At 41.7% G+C, this 14,368-nt stretch overlaps 1 protein-coding gene across 8 annotated transcripts in view; it reads left to right on the top strand.

Annotated features, from left to right (window-relative positions):
* nab (NGFI-A-binding protein homolog) overlaps window positions 1–14,368 on the top strand; it is a 182,290-nt gene that overhangs the window by 105,042 nt on the left and 62,880 nt on the right. For all 8 annotated transcript variants that reach the window (XM_083141249.1, XM_083141236.1, XM_083141229.1 and 5 more), the window contains exon 4: window positions 13,433–13,665. In XM_083141249.1, the coding sequence (XP_082997375.1) occupies window positions 13,433–13,665 (233 nt within the window). The remainder of the gene's footprint in view (window positions 1–13,432; window positions 13,666–14,368) is intronic.

Below are 14,368 nucleotides of genomic sequence, written 5' to 3'. Positions count from 1 at the left end.
AGGTTTAGGAAAAATCTTGGTTCAGATAGGGTTTAGCAAGACTTGGTTCAGTGTTATCAAAACTTGGCGTACCTTGCAGGTAGCACCAGTAGCGAATTAATGTTCGCAGCATCATGCGGTGTATCGGAGAGAGAAAGAAGATGGGCGAAGGGGGTGGGGGGGGGGGGGCTAGACGTAAAGAACTCCTTGTTCTTTTTCTTCTCTTCGCCCAGACTCCGTTAGCAACAGCCACTGTGGAAGACTGGAGGAAAAAACGCATCTCCATGGAAACTGGTGACGTCAGCTGTTTTATTGGACTTCCGAGCGAAGGAAGAAAGAGGAAAAAAAGAGGGAGGAGGAAAAATGGTTTTTCTTTTTCTTTTCTTCTTTTTTGATATAACGCTTTTTTTTCGTTCGTCATTTTTTCCCCGAGAGTCTACCGAGACGGTCTGCTGTGCAGAGAAGAATGCGGACTTTGGTAGCTGGCAAAAGTTACTGCAGACAAGCGTACGAAAAGAGGACTGAACGTTCCCGGTTATCGAATCATATGTCCAAAGTACGATGTTCTTATGGTTCAGGTGCCTTGAACTTCAATTAGTTTGAGTATTATGCATGAGATCGCGCACGACGTCCCACCCCATGGGTTTCAAAGAGTTTCGCAACTTTCCGTTTAAAGTTATTGATGTCCGTGTTTATGACCAAACTGTCCGATTTTCGATCTCTCCAACCACGTCTCAGATTCGAGTCCTGTCTTCGGTATGGAATGGGTGTTCTTTGTGAGTATGCCTTCATCAGATTTATCTATTCATCATTCATCCTCATCGATTGCATCATACAGGATGGGCAATCAGTATTCAGTTTAATGATAAATACTAAACTCAATGGCGTAACAGCCCCTTTGAGAGCCAAGGCCTACCAAACCAATCGGCTTTTCCTTGGGTAACACGTGGTCAGTGAACAGACTCCCATTGCCGCTGTTTTCTGGCTTTCGACACCAGAGCGTGCTACTAAGCCCCAATTGTCCTTACGAGGACCGCCGTGTTAACAGATACGTTTTTCTTCAACTCGCTCGTGAATCGAATCCGAAACAGCTCGCACCAAAGACGAGAACGCCAGCTAGCTATTTAGCTACGCGGGAGTCCCTTAATGATAAATGTCCTAATATTTGAGGATCCAGAAGTTATATCTTCCGATTTCTATACGCAACCCCAATGATATAGATCGGCCACAAAGAAAAGAACCTTGGACGAAAAGTCCCCGCGCAGCTTTCCCTTCTTGCGTTCAGCTCGGGCCATAAGGAAGCATGGTCCACTCTCCCCCTCCCCTCATCGCGGGAGTACGGTGCACAGGAGTCGCGGGTCAGCGCAGGTTGTTTTGCTTGTGGTTCCACTATAGCAGTGGGACAACATCAGGTGACCGGCGCGGCCAGCGCATTGACCATACAAGTAACATTTATCGGCTTGGAGAAAACTCATTTCAGAGCGGCGAGTTTTATATGAAACAATGGGAATAGAACCCAGAATGTCACGATTATAAAGAATAGTTCACCGTACGTGTCTTTGCGGAGAAGCCTATATACCTGAAGTTTTGATTCCCTGTACAAAAATGAGACATACTGAAATGCTCGCTTCTCTGCAAGGCGTTATGTGTGTTGCATAACTCTACAGCGGGAAGTGGATTTTAATAGCAAATTTTCAGTGGCAACTTCTACCACCACCGCATAGCTAGGCAACACACATAATGCCTTGCAGGGAAGCGAGCATTTCAGTAGGTGTCCCACTTTTATTGCCGGTGACTTTACCTCAGCCGAATTTGGAGTTCTCTCACCTCCACACCAACTGAGTACGTGGGAATCAAATTATTACAGTCTGCAACCGAAACAGAGAACGTGCTAAGCCTTGTAAGCTCTCGGTCAGGGTGACATCGGTGTTCGAGCGCGTATTGCTGGACTCCGATCTCCCGTCCCGCTGCAAATGCAAAATACGTGGGCTACACCCACCAGCTTCCGTCTTTTAAGACTTCAGCGTAATGCGCTACGAAGGTACCAGGTTCGAACCCTGGTTCAAGCATGATGGCGTTTGGCCCATCATGCATCAGTTCCTCATCGTCGCGATTAACCAATGATGAAGAAAAGATGTTAAATAATAAGCGGATTACTTTCATATGTAAGTGTTTGGGAGTGGAAGGGGCAATAAGTTGTACCGTGCATCTCCGTCAGCGCCGCCCGCCACGCTTCTCCCGATCTCTCGGCTGCAGATCGAAATGAACGCACGGTACTTTCTCGTGGAGTTTTTGGGTCTGTACGTTAGTATTTTGTACATCAATCCTGCCTCCTCGCTTCACCCCCACCCCCAATGCTTTCTATTATTTTTCAGCACTGCAGTTTCTTATATCTTTCTCCTTTTCATTTCACCCCCTTCTCTCTCCTACCCTCCCCCCTCGCACACACACACACACACACACACAAAGTTTCCAAGAAGTGCCGGTGACTCCTCGAGTTCTCATTTATTTCTGCGCTTTTTTCAAGTTTCGAAGGAAAGAGACAGAACGAAGAAAAAGAAAGCAAAAGAGAAAGTCTGAAAGAAACGGCCGAAAAACGTCTTAGCTGGTAAATCAATACCCTCATCCATTTTGCAACTCGCAGGCTTCTTTCTTCCTCCTCTCTCTCTCTCCCTCTTTCTCTCCGCTTTCTTCTTCTTTGGCGGCCTCCGCTAGCCTCGGTGAAAAATGCGACGAGGTCCAAGAACCGCATTAGTTGGAGTTATTGCAAGAAAACGGACGGTGGGCGGGGAGAGGCAGGAAAGGAAACAAAAAATGGTCACGAAACCACGAACCTTATTCCCCCAACCCCTCACCTTCTTCAGCTCGGGTTCTTGTGTGTGTGTGCGTGTAAGCATCCTTTTCATTTTTTGTCGATAGAAGAAGGCTACATCCAGCAGGAAATTACATTTTTTCTTAAATATCTTGCGACAGAAGGCCATTAAATATTTTTACACACTATTTAAGAGCAAGTGCCCAAGTGAAACGAATACGCAGTATCAAAGTCTCAAAGCGGGACAAGTGTTTTTGAATCGAGACGAGACAGAGATGCGGACGTACAGCTGGGGAGACAAATGTTGATCAATAGTTCAGTAAATATTGGGAACAACGTGTAGATTTCTCCCATCAAATAAAAGTCGTTTCAGTCACTATCTATGTGGCTTCTGGTACATTTCATAAACTTTTCTATAAAAACCTAAATTAAAGTAACAACAAATCATTACGTCGTATCGATTTCGTGGCCTGCAACGCAAGACCAATTAGATTAAATCGAGGCGAAGAGTTCTCAAGGCATGATCTAACATGCATAAAATAAATGCAAATTTTGTATGTCACTTTACTTCCTCTCTACGATACTCGCAGGGTTCGAAATGCATCGCATCGGTATCAACTGGCGAGGTTAAATGTGTCATTTTGGTTTCTTTGACTTGATTTGGTTTATTTTATCTCCGCCACTTTTGGCTAATCGTGAAGATAAGGATGAATGATGTAGACATGATGAAATTGATGAAGCGACCCACATAGAACACCCATGCCTAGACCGGGATTCGAACCCGTACCTCTGGCGTCGTAGCACGGGGTGCTTACCACTCCGCCACGGATGTCGTATTTGGTTTCCTTGAAATGATCGTGTCTGACTCGTTCAATTGATGCATTTTAATACATCAATTGATGCATTTTAATACATCAATATGGGACAGTAGCTGATCAAAGTACCCGCTGATACATTTCTCTGCGCATTTTAAGTTCTGTTTTTAGGTCCATTTTATGCACAGAGTGGCTAATCGGAACTGGACCCGTACAGTTTAGGATGAGATCCGAAACATTGTGGGTATCGAACCTGGGACACCTTGCTTTACAGGACGACGACGTTACCACTACGCCATCGGGGAGATCATGTTCATTTTGAAGAACCAAGAGAACATTATTATCAGTTTTTGAGTTCTGTTACCTTAAAATAGAACAAGACAGTAAGATTAGTATTAGCCTCCCCAACTCAATACTACGTTTTTAGTTACTAAACAACTAATAGGTTTACTAGAAATTTACTCAGCTAAGAACTTACCTTAATCGAAATATGTGTTCGAAATAATAGCATATGAACAATACAGTTCTTATGACAATAGAGTACAGTCACCAGCAATAAAAACGGGACACCTAGATCCTGAAATACTACTCGCTTCCCTGCAAGGCGTTAAGTGTTGTCTACCACGAATTTTTGTCTGGGGAAGGGGCAAGTACCAGGATAATCGTATCAACAATAATAATAATAATAATAATAATAAAATAATAATGGCATTATTATTATTATTATTATTATTACTACTACTAGTGGTAGTAGTAGTAGTATCAAAGACATTATTATCCTCATAAATTACGCAAAGAGGGAGTAGAAGTCGGTGCTAAAGAATTTGTTTGGAACAAACTATTTGAAATACAGGGTGATTTTTTTAAAACTCATGGTTTTCTTTGTTGTGTAAAATTTGTAAATGAAGTATTATTTCCTTGCGGTTTGTGGCAAATGAATAAGGAAGGATGGGAGATTTATTGGAGTATGTTTACCGGTTTATATGCATCCCGGGTAATATCGCCCACGTCTCAACAAAAACAGCAAATATTCACCAGTGTACCCAACAATAACATTGAAGTATTGGATTTTTGCTAAAATGAATTAATGAAAATGAGTTCTTTTTTTGTATTCACTCAAACATAAATAAAACATAAAAATTATAGCACAGACATATGACATAACATCTCACCTTTAAAGAAGGTGCTGAAAGTGTCGACCTCCTTCCTGTAAACAAAGTCGAACACGCCGCTCCATGTTAAGGGCTGTCTGACAGTGTTTCTGCGCTAATGTTCGCAATTTCAGTGATAATGTTCTGCTTCAACATTTCCAGAGATGTAGGGTTGTTTGTGTACACATGTCCCTTTAGGAAGCCCCACAGAAAGAAGTCAAGTGAAGTTAAGTCTGGAGACCTCGGAGGCCACAATCCCTTTGAAATAACCCTATTCGCAAAGAAACTTTCAATCAGTGCCATACTGTCATGCGATGTATGGCATGTAGCACCATCCTGTTGTAAATAACCCTTTGTGAGTTCAATGTCGTCCAAACTTTCAACAAATTCCATGAATATTGCCCTGTACCGCTCTGTGTTCACTGTTTCATTGAAGGAGATTGGACCCACTATACGTGATGCTGAGTCAGCGTACCATACCCCAACTTTCTGTGAGTGGAACGGAATTTCGATTACACTATGTGGATTTTCAGCTGCCCATATCCGTGTATTCTGAGAATAAACATACCCAGAGAGATGTAACCAGGCTTCATCAGTAAGCCACGTTATTTTCAGGATATCAGGATTACGCACAATAAACATTAAAAACCAATTACAGTAATCTACACGTTTAACTTAATCTGGATCCTTCAATTCTTGAACAGCTGTAATTTTGTACGCCCTTAGTTTCGCAGTTTTTGCTGCCTGTTGACATGTTGAATAGCAGTTTCCTGGTTATTGTTGATAATGACAACGGTGCTATCTACAGGAGGAAACCTAAACCTCCGTACTGCATCCAAACCCCCAGACCATATAGATGCGAAAGGTACACTGGTGAATATTTGCTGTTTTTGTTGAGGCGTGGGCGATATTACCCGGGATGCATATAAACCGGTATACATACTCCAATAAATCTCCCATCCTTCCTTATTCATTTGCCACAAACCGCATGGAAATAATACTTCATTTACAAATTTTACACAACAAAGAAAACCATGAGTTTTAAAAAAATCATCCTGTACTTTTTTCAACACAGTCAATTTCACATTAGCTAATAATGGAAAACAAGGACACGAACTGTATTCTTGAATGGCAGAAAATGAATAATAAATTCATTCCGAAGATAGTTATTTTTGTGCATATAACATGTATAACTTTCATTACAACATATGTTTTGCACATATGCAACATAGAGCGACATAAAATAAGAAAATACATATGCAGCATGCTAACAGTAATTGTGTACGTATTCAAAGTTTATTCAATACACATATTATTTAAATACATCACATTACAGAAAAGAAGCACATTGCGAGCGAAGCGAGCAAGAAAATTTTACGAAATGTACTTTTATTTGCATAAAATTTGAAATCGAAGGGGGGGATTCTCTTCTGTGCCCCCCATACAGGTGCCCTTGGCCGTCAATGTTTGTCCCCCTTACTCCCCCCCTAGAATTGACTTCCGTCGAGGGTTGGGCCCCCCCCCCTGTAGTTGCGCCACTGTGTCTAACTGTACGGCGATGGTAGAAGTTGCCATTGAAAATTTGCTATCATCACCGTAGAGTTGGACAACACACAACGCCTTGCAGGGAAGCAAGTATTTCAGGATGTAAGTATCCATTCTTATTGCCGGTGACTGTACGTATAGTGTCTGCATCTCTACTGTGCCCTAACAGACAGGGAGTGCACCGGGAATTTGCCCGGACTCTCGCCCTGTTCAATATTACCAGAGCGTATACGCTCTGATATTACTGTCCAGTCTGTATTAGTCATTATGTATTGAGTGCACACGCATTATATTTTTTTCAGTTGCAATGTGACTGATCGTATCATGCGTTCGAAGACACATCAGACTTTTTTACATGCGTGGTCGTTGTTGTTTACGAAAGTCGCGTGATAACATACAGCCGCTGTGAACTTGGCATTGATCGATATGTGTGTCTCCGTGGCTTCGCGACAGTCACCCGCCCCACGGTGCCCCCCCGTCTTCCTCCCTCTGTCTGCCCGTCGGTATAGGTGACCTTGGTGGGCTGGTAAGTACGCCTTGCGCACACAAAGTATTAGAGTCCAGCGCAGATAATTCTGCCGTGCAATGCGCGACAGAACTAAAGAAGCAGTGTTGCTAATGGAGCAGATAGAAAAATCGCTGCGGTGCGCCGATGCACAGCTGTTACGTACAACAACAAAATTAGAGAATTCAGGTCTATCTAACGTTGAGTTTTAAACGTCATGCATTATACCAGGACTAGGATTAATATGTACTAACAAGTGACTATGTATGTAGCTACATACATATGGACTAAAAATTCGCAAAATATGAACTAACACATAAGTAAAATTACCAAAAATGCTGCAAAGAAGACTTCTTCATACGATTCCTTATTTGAGTGATTTCAAACAAAATAAAAAAATATATATATTATTTTTCATTGCATTAATGCACTGGTGGCGTTCTAACTTTTCACTCCCAAAACCCGTATACACTGGTATGGAACTGCAACGGCAGATAATAACATGCCAACGTGTTAAACCGCTACAATTGCACCATAACACTCCTCCTGAAGCAGTATTATTATTTCCTCTCTGAGATCGGCGACAGTCGGTTGCCTTTGTTGTACATTTACAAAGGATGCCGGCTTCCACAACAATAACAAGTACATATACTGCCACTAGACGATAAGCTGCGCGGCTTTTTCTTTTGTTATGAACCAGGGCCGGCGCTAGTCATTTTGCCTCCCTGGGAGGTGGCGGCAGATGCCGCTCTATTTCGACCCCCCCCCCCCCGGGTCATTACGCAGCAACGGAAAATTGAAAATCAATATATTCCTAACTAAAACATCAAAATATAAAATAAATAATGAGACTTCTTATGCTATTTCAATACTATTCAGCGCAAAAGAATATCTCGCTCGATCACAGTTTTCAATAGGCTTATTTTTTTCTTCTCTTCAAATTTTGCCGCTCTGGGCGATGGGACGGTTCGCCCTCCCCTTCCGCCGGCCCTGCTATGAACTTGGTCACCCATCAAAGCATGGCAATTTTAACACAGAAAACAATATGTATCGCATTAAGCAGCAAAAATGACAGCCTCCTCTATGCAATTTCTACAAGAACACGTGCCGGAGCCAGAGTTGAAATGATGTTGGAGCCACATAATTTATTTATTTTGAATAATTCCAAAATTATGAAATATGAACAATTTGTTGCTGCTGTTCGCTGCTCTCTTGCCAAAATGCTTTATTGGGATGCTAACACCATGACTGGCTTCCTCCTTCATGAACTCGTGCACGTTGCTTAGAATTTCCCGAGCTTGGCTATGCAAGGTTTTTGATTTCAACTTCGACAGAACTGGAGGCATTATGGAATTTAACGTTCATTAGCAAACACACACTTTTACATAAACACACGCAATACACGCACACAACGTCAAACCGGTCAAATACTTAGTATAAAATAAAAATATGGTGCTTCCAATCCAACAAAACTCACCGCCACTTTACCTGCTTTCCCCTTCCGTGACAGAAATAGTGCTTCATTATTACAGTTGGCAACACTAGTTACTAGCTAGCCAATGAACATGCACTGCATAAAAGAAGCAACGACTACGCCGTGCTATATTGCCACATTGCCGTCCCTGCTGACCGGTGGGAACCGCGAGCTGGAGCGCTGTTCAATTGTTTTCAATGAAGTTTGCGCGAGTGTGTCCAGGAATGGAATGACAATATGGCAACAATAGCGAAGGTTTTCGAGCAGGGTAGAACACGTGATGCTAAGAGAGAGGGAGACGAAACGAAAATACGTTTCTACGCAACGGCAAATTTACGTGTGTGGCACTCTACGCACGGGAAGAAAGAAAAAATAAAAAAAAGCGGGGAGAAAAATATTACTAGTATCGGGACTCCCGACGTGGCAACATTGCGCTTCACGGCGACAAGAAACAAGCTTGAAGTTTTTGCGCGACTGCTTTTGTTTCAAACTCAGCGCCGTGTGCAACATGCAGAAAAGTGGATCAGTGTTACCATCCTTCTAAGTGTTCCACCAAGATTGGGTACTTAGACTGATGTGCTTTGCCTCTGTTACAGTAGTCAAATGGAGTGTAAGAATGGACTTGTAGTGACATTAAAATATCTCCATTTGTTTCCTTTTTAAAATAGAAACAATGTGTTCCCGGAGGCGTATTTGCAAAGCGCACGTGGAAATCGCAACTGTGGGAGTGGGTAATGGCAACAGCCAGTAGTAGCGTGTTTCTTGCACATGTAATGTTCAATTAAGCTACACCGGCTGCTATATGCTCCATGAAGAAAGTTTAAGTGTCGAACAAGCGAGACACACGACCTTCATATCCGTATCATGGCATGTGGAATGGGAAATCTAGCAAAAATCTATCAAATGACTAACATATTCAAACCTAAGATACCTAACACATTACTAAATGCTTCAAACCTAACGAAACTATTAACAGCATCCAACCTAAGACTCCTAACAAAACAACGGATTGATCCTTAAAAAAATATATAAAAAATAAGTGTCCACGATTCGATCCTCTGAACCAAATTTCTTAACACATGATTTGCGAGATCTCTTTGATCCACTACACTAAATCTTCTTCCCCAGCGATCTGGCACGTTGCATGTATAAAGGAAAATCTGTTTGGACCGTGGTGGCGTGCAAGAAAACCATTATTGTTGATTGTTACCATTGTTCACGCCCACAGTTGCTATTTCAACATGGATTTTGTAAATATGCTTCCAGAAGTTCCCTGTGGTAAGTAAAAGGTAGGTTGCACAAGGATGGAAACACGATACATACATTTCCGGGGAAAATTGAAATAATGGAAATTTCACCCGATACCAATGCAACGGTTGATTCCCACGTGGAGACTCGCTTTCAGTTTGGTCGCACCCGGATGGTGATTCGACCTAACGAGAGCATGTTTCGCACACATCACGTCAGGTGGGTGGGACAGCCAATCAGACGAGGATATATTTTTTATGTATCCGCACTATCATGCTATTGGAGGCGGGAAATAACACACGCCTTACTTAAGTCTATCCTCACTTAAGAGTACACAAAAGAACCTTAAAAGTAGTCTTTCGCCCCCAAGTAATATTTATGTGAGTGAGAAAGAGCGTTAGCATCGAAGAGAAACGAATCGACATGCGGTACGTATTAGGTACCATTGTTTAGATTTTATCCGCATTCACATACAGAACATATGATCTTACAATGACGTTCGTTTGTTATATTTTCCACGATGTAGAGAGTTAAACGTAACAGTCTGTAGGGTGTTGCCTTTCCAGCATGTACCGAGGGGCAGGAACGATCGGGTAAAATTTTGAGAATGAATTGCTGTGAATGTCAGCTGCCTCGTTACGTGTACATTCTCTTCTTGTTAAGTGTTCGATGGCGTGTACCACAGCAATCGTTCAATGAGCAGCGCAGCCTCTTCCTTCCTACATCACCTGGCAACACTGCCACCACAACACTTCTATCCCGTATTGAAAATGGAAATATCGGTGGAATCATGGAATGCACTGACAAATAAAAAAAAACAACTGATGAACTTACAATAAAAGTTTGCCACGACAGTTTCGTCATAAGTGCTACTTTAACATGAATTTATCAGTATAAGAAGCAAGCTTGGTAACAGACTTTTAATCTCGCCACCGGAAGACCCCAGCTTCGAGTCTCGATCGGAGATATTGTGAGTGTCCTTTCATCAATTTCATCTAACCACCACTCACCCCCATCGTCGCAATTAGTTTTAAGTGGCATAAAAGCGACGTGAAATAACAGAAAAGAACAACAACAAGAAGCAAGAGTTGTCATACAACAAGCTCAAACCACAACCAGGAGTTGGCTACATTGTCGCAAAGTCACAGAGAACTGTGTCGCTTTTTTGTATCCTTTTTAAGGCGTTTCCTACAGCAACCCCTGAGCCAAGAGAACGCTTTTGTTTTCTAGTAATTAATATGCAGCTCAGAAGCAGCAAAACTGGCAACGACGAAGAGGGGGAGGGGGAGGGGGCTGCAGCGAGGGCAAAAAAAGAAACACTGGCAGGGGTCAAGGCTTGAAGTAAGCAGGAGCCAAAGTAACCATCTCCAAAAAATCACGGTCCCGGACTAAAAATAATATAAAAAAAAAAGTCAGGAACAAAAGCGCATCACTTCGTTCAAGGTCTTCCCAGAATAACAGGAGTGGGAGCGATGGAGTTTTTGTTCCCTTCCGCGCTCAGAAAAAAGAGGATCCAGTTTTTAGATGAGGCTCAGCTTCGTCCAGACAGATCTGTTGTGAGTTTCATCCGCACCTTGTTCCCAAACTCGCAGCAGATCTTGTCAGGCAACAATTTCTCTCTCAAGAGCCTTCTTACCCCATACAATGCACAGTGTACGTACAAGCGCTTTTCTTCTTCGTACTTAGGAGGGTGGGTGGGTGGGGGATTCAGAGAAAGAGGGACAGAATTCAGAATCGAGAGAGAGAGAGAGAGAGAGAGAGAGAGAGAGAGAGAGAGAAAGAGAGAGAGAGAGAGAGAGAAAGAGAGAGAGAGAGAGAGAATTCAGACTGAGATATTTCAAACGAGGAAAGAGGGATGAAAGAGACAGTGTGTCCACAACATTGCTTTACAGCCCCATTCTATGTACGATAAGCTTTTTTCGATAAGGACTCATGAAACATCACTAATGTCCAACCTGTTGAGTGAGAATGAGAATGAGACAAGCAGGCTGTAGTCGAGGGTATATGCCGTATACCCTATGGTTAACCATACTCATTATATTACTTTAGTATAACTTCTTTTCGTTTCATTTGTATTCATTCATGTAATTTGGCCGTTACTTCAGTGAACTTATTACTGTCAAATACTTCTAGTTTCACGCCAATTATGGGTATATCATCTACATTTTTCCATGTATGGATTTTTTTGTAGACCCTGTGGAAATTTCCTCTCCCACAATAGGCAATAACGAACAATAATAAACTATTCATTAAATTTGAATCATGCAATTGGCAATGTACAAAGTACGTATAGATTCTTATTACCAGAGATCGGATTTGTATGTAATTACACATTCTAATCCTTTCTAGATACGTACTTTGAACACGAAAATGTCAACGAATTTTATAACTGACTTCATTTTGCGTAAGTTTTATGTTACATATTTTTACATATTTGCCAGGATATTACATATTTGCTAATTTACTTTACATATAACAGCATATTTAAGTATTTTTTTCCTATTTTGATTCTACAAATTTTTCTTCCTCATGTTTCAGAGATCGAAAATATATATCTCATGTGATGTCATATTTTCTAATCAATGAGATGCATACTGCTTACGGTCACCTAAAATTGACTGCCAAGTCGAAAGACAGGCTGAAGACCCCCCCCCCCCCAATACTAGAACTGCTATTTATCAAAAGATGCTAGAGTTTCTTCTCCCCCCTGTCTTAGAGGAGGGACTAACAGGGTGCTGCTTGTTCGTGTTCTTTTCCCTTGCAGGTGTCGCCAGCTGACGATATTACCTTCCGCTGTGGCATGGTGAAAAAAATGTCGCATTGTAATCAAGATACCTGGTTCCAATACCTGAAAGATAGGGCTTGTATTACACTTTTAAACTGTAAGCCCGATCCCAATTGGTGTTTTCTGTACATACATTTTTTTAAAGTAACTTCCAGGAAAATTTTTGTCATGCTTAAGGCATATAAAGTACTAAACCGCACAAAGATGAATTCATAATTAAAAACCAACCATCTTGCTTAGATATAGTATAGGGAGTTTGAAAATGGCGTCGTCGCCATTTCAAATAAATTAACTAATAAAGTACAGGTTACTAGAAGGAAACTAGACCAAATCACTTCATAATGTTAAGGTTACCTCACCTGGTATTCCGCTGTTTTGTGTTGACCAGCGGCGAAAGGATAAATTATCATTAAGAATAATATTCAGTTATATTGAAAGGCCTCCCCGATGGCGTAGTAGTAACGTTGTCACCTTATAATCAAGGGGTCCCGTGTTCGATACCCGGCGGAGACACATGGCACAGTGGTTCAGATCCCACTTTAAACTGTAGGTCCAGTCCCGATTAGCCGATCTGTGCATAGAGTGGACTTAAAACAACATTTCAATAATTTCAATTTGTACTAAAAAAAATGCAGTAACAGTTTAGCCACTGCGTCTTAATTTATGTCGCTTTTCTACCAGTTTGGCTAATTGCGACCATGAGGATAGATTTTTACTTGATGGGACACTCACAATGGAACATCCATACCCACGACAAAACTCTAATCTGAAACATTCGGTGGCGAGAACGAGAGTCTACCTGTGGAGGTTACAAGAATATAGCTTTCTCCACTCTACGTGTGAGGCCGAGAACGAGTTTGTTGTGTACTGCTGAATTATTATATTATTATTGTTGCTTGTCAGTACATTGATCGGGCAGCTCGAGCGATCCCCGACCGTTATGGAGTGTCACTCGATGCAATCTGCCACCGGGGCTAATCTTGAATGAACTTCCATAAAATGAGAGCAATAATATTACTGGTTGAAGGTAATTGAAATTAAATGACAAAGAATAAATGAAGAAATGTAATTATATTGCTGATTTATGCTAATGGTACTCAATTCTCTTTCTGTTGCAGCGTTGTTCCAGACGCCGTTGGTGCCCAACATGCCAGCGACCGCCTTTCCCATAAATCCCACGAGACCCGTGAATCTCTCGCAGCAGACGCCACAGCAAGTGCCGCAAACATCTCCCGTGTTGCCGTCTGCCAGGCCGAGCCCTCCCATGACGGCCGTTCCGAGCAACAACCACAGCAGCCCCAGCCCCAACCTGAGCAAGGAATGCAGCGATTCTTCGCCTGGACATAATCAGGTAAGTGTTCCAAATGAGTTATCTGGTTGTATGTGGTGACCGCCAGATTGCTGCAAGAGTCACTTGTGATGTTAACACCAATAAGCCTTGTTTCCATGATAACCAAAAACTCAATATGCTGACCAAGGCAGAATTTATTTTATTTTAAAACATAAACTAAGCGTTACGTTTCAACCTTCTAGCAAGGTCTTCTTCAGACTGTACCAAATACAAATGAAAAAAAAATCATTTGTATTTGGTACAGAGTCTGAAGAAGACCTTGCTTGCTAAAAGGTTGAAACGTAACGTTTAGTTTATGTTTTAAAATAAAATAAATTCTGCCTAGGTCAGCATATTGAGTTTTTGTGATGGTGTTCTTCAGACGTTTCACGAATCATGTTGGAAAATGCCAAGAAGATTTTCTAACTGCAACAACGTATTTCAACAAATGAATCTGAAAGCTTTCACACATTTTGTGTCATTCTCAAACCTTCAAACTTTTCTGAGAGGCACAGAGTCAGCTGCTTTAATATTCAAGATCATCGACACTTCTCGTTGAAACATATTTCGGAAAAGAAAGCAATGAGTGATTCTTGCTTCTCTAAGATACTTCACTTTGCCTTTGAAAACATTCCTGAGTAAGAAAGTAATGAGGAATTTCCCTCAAAAAAATTAGATAATCTCTTGGACGTAATGTGTTGAAAATCCTAAAAAGGCTCCCAGT

The sequence above is a fragment of the Lepisma saccharinum genome, chromosome 1 (genome assembly GCF_977018435.1).
Source record: "Lepisma saccharinum chromosome 1, izLepSacc3.1, whole genome shotgun sequence".
In the NCBI taxonomy this organism is placed as follows: Eukaryota; Metazoa; Arthropoda; class Insecta; order Zygentoma; family Lepismatidae; genus Lepisma; species Lepisma saccharinum.
The sequence above is the reverse complement of the archived record's forward strand: the minus strand, read 5'-3'. Positions and strand labels throughout refer to the sequence as shown.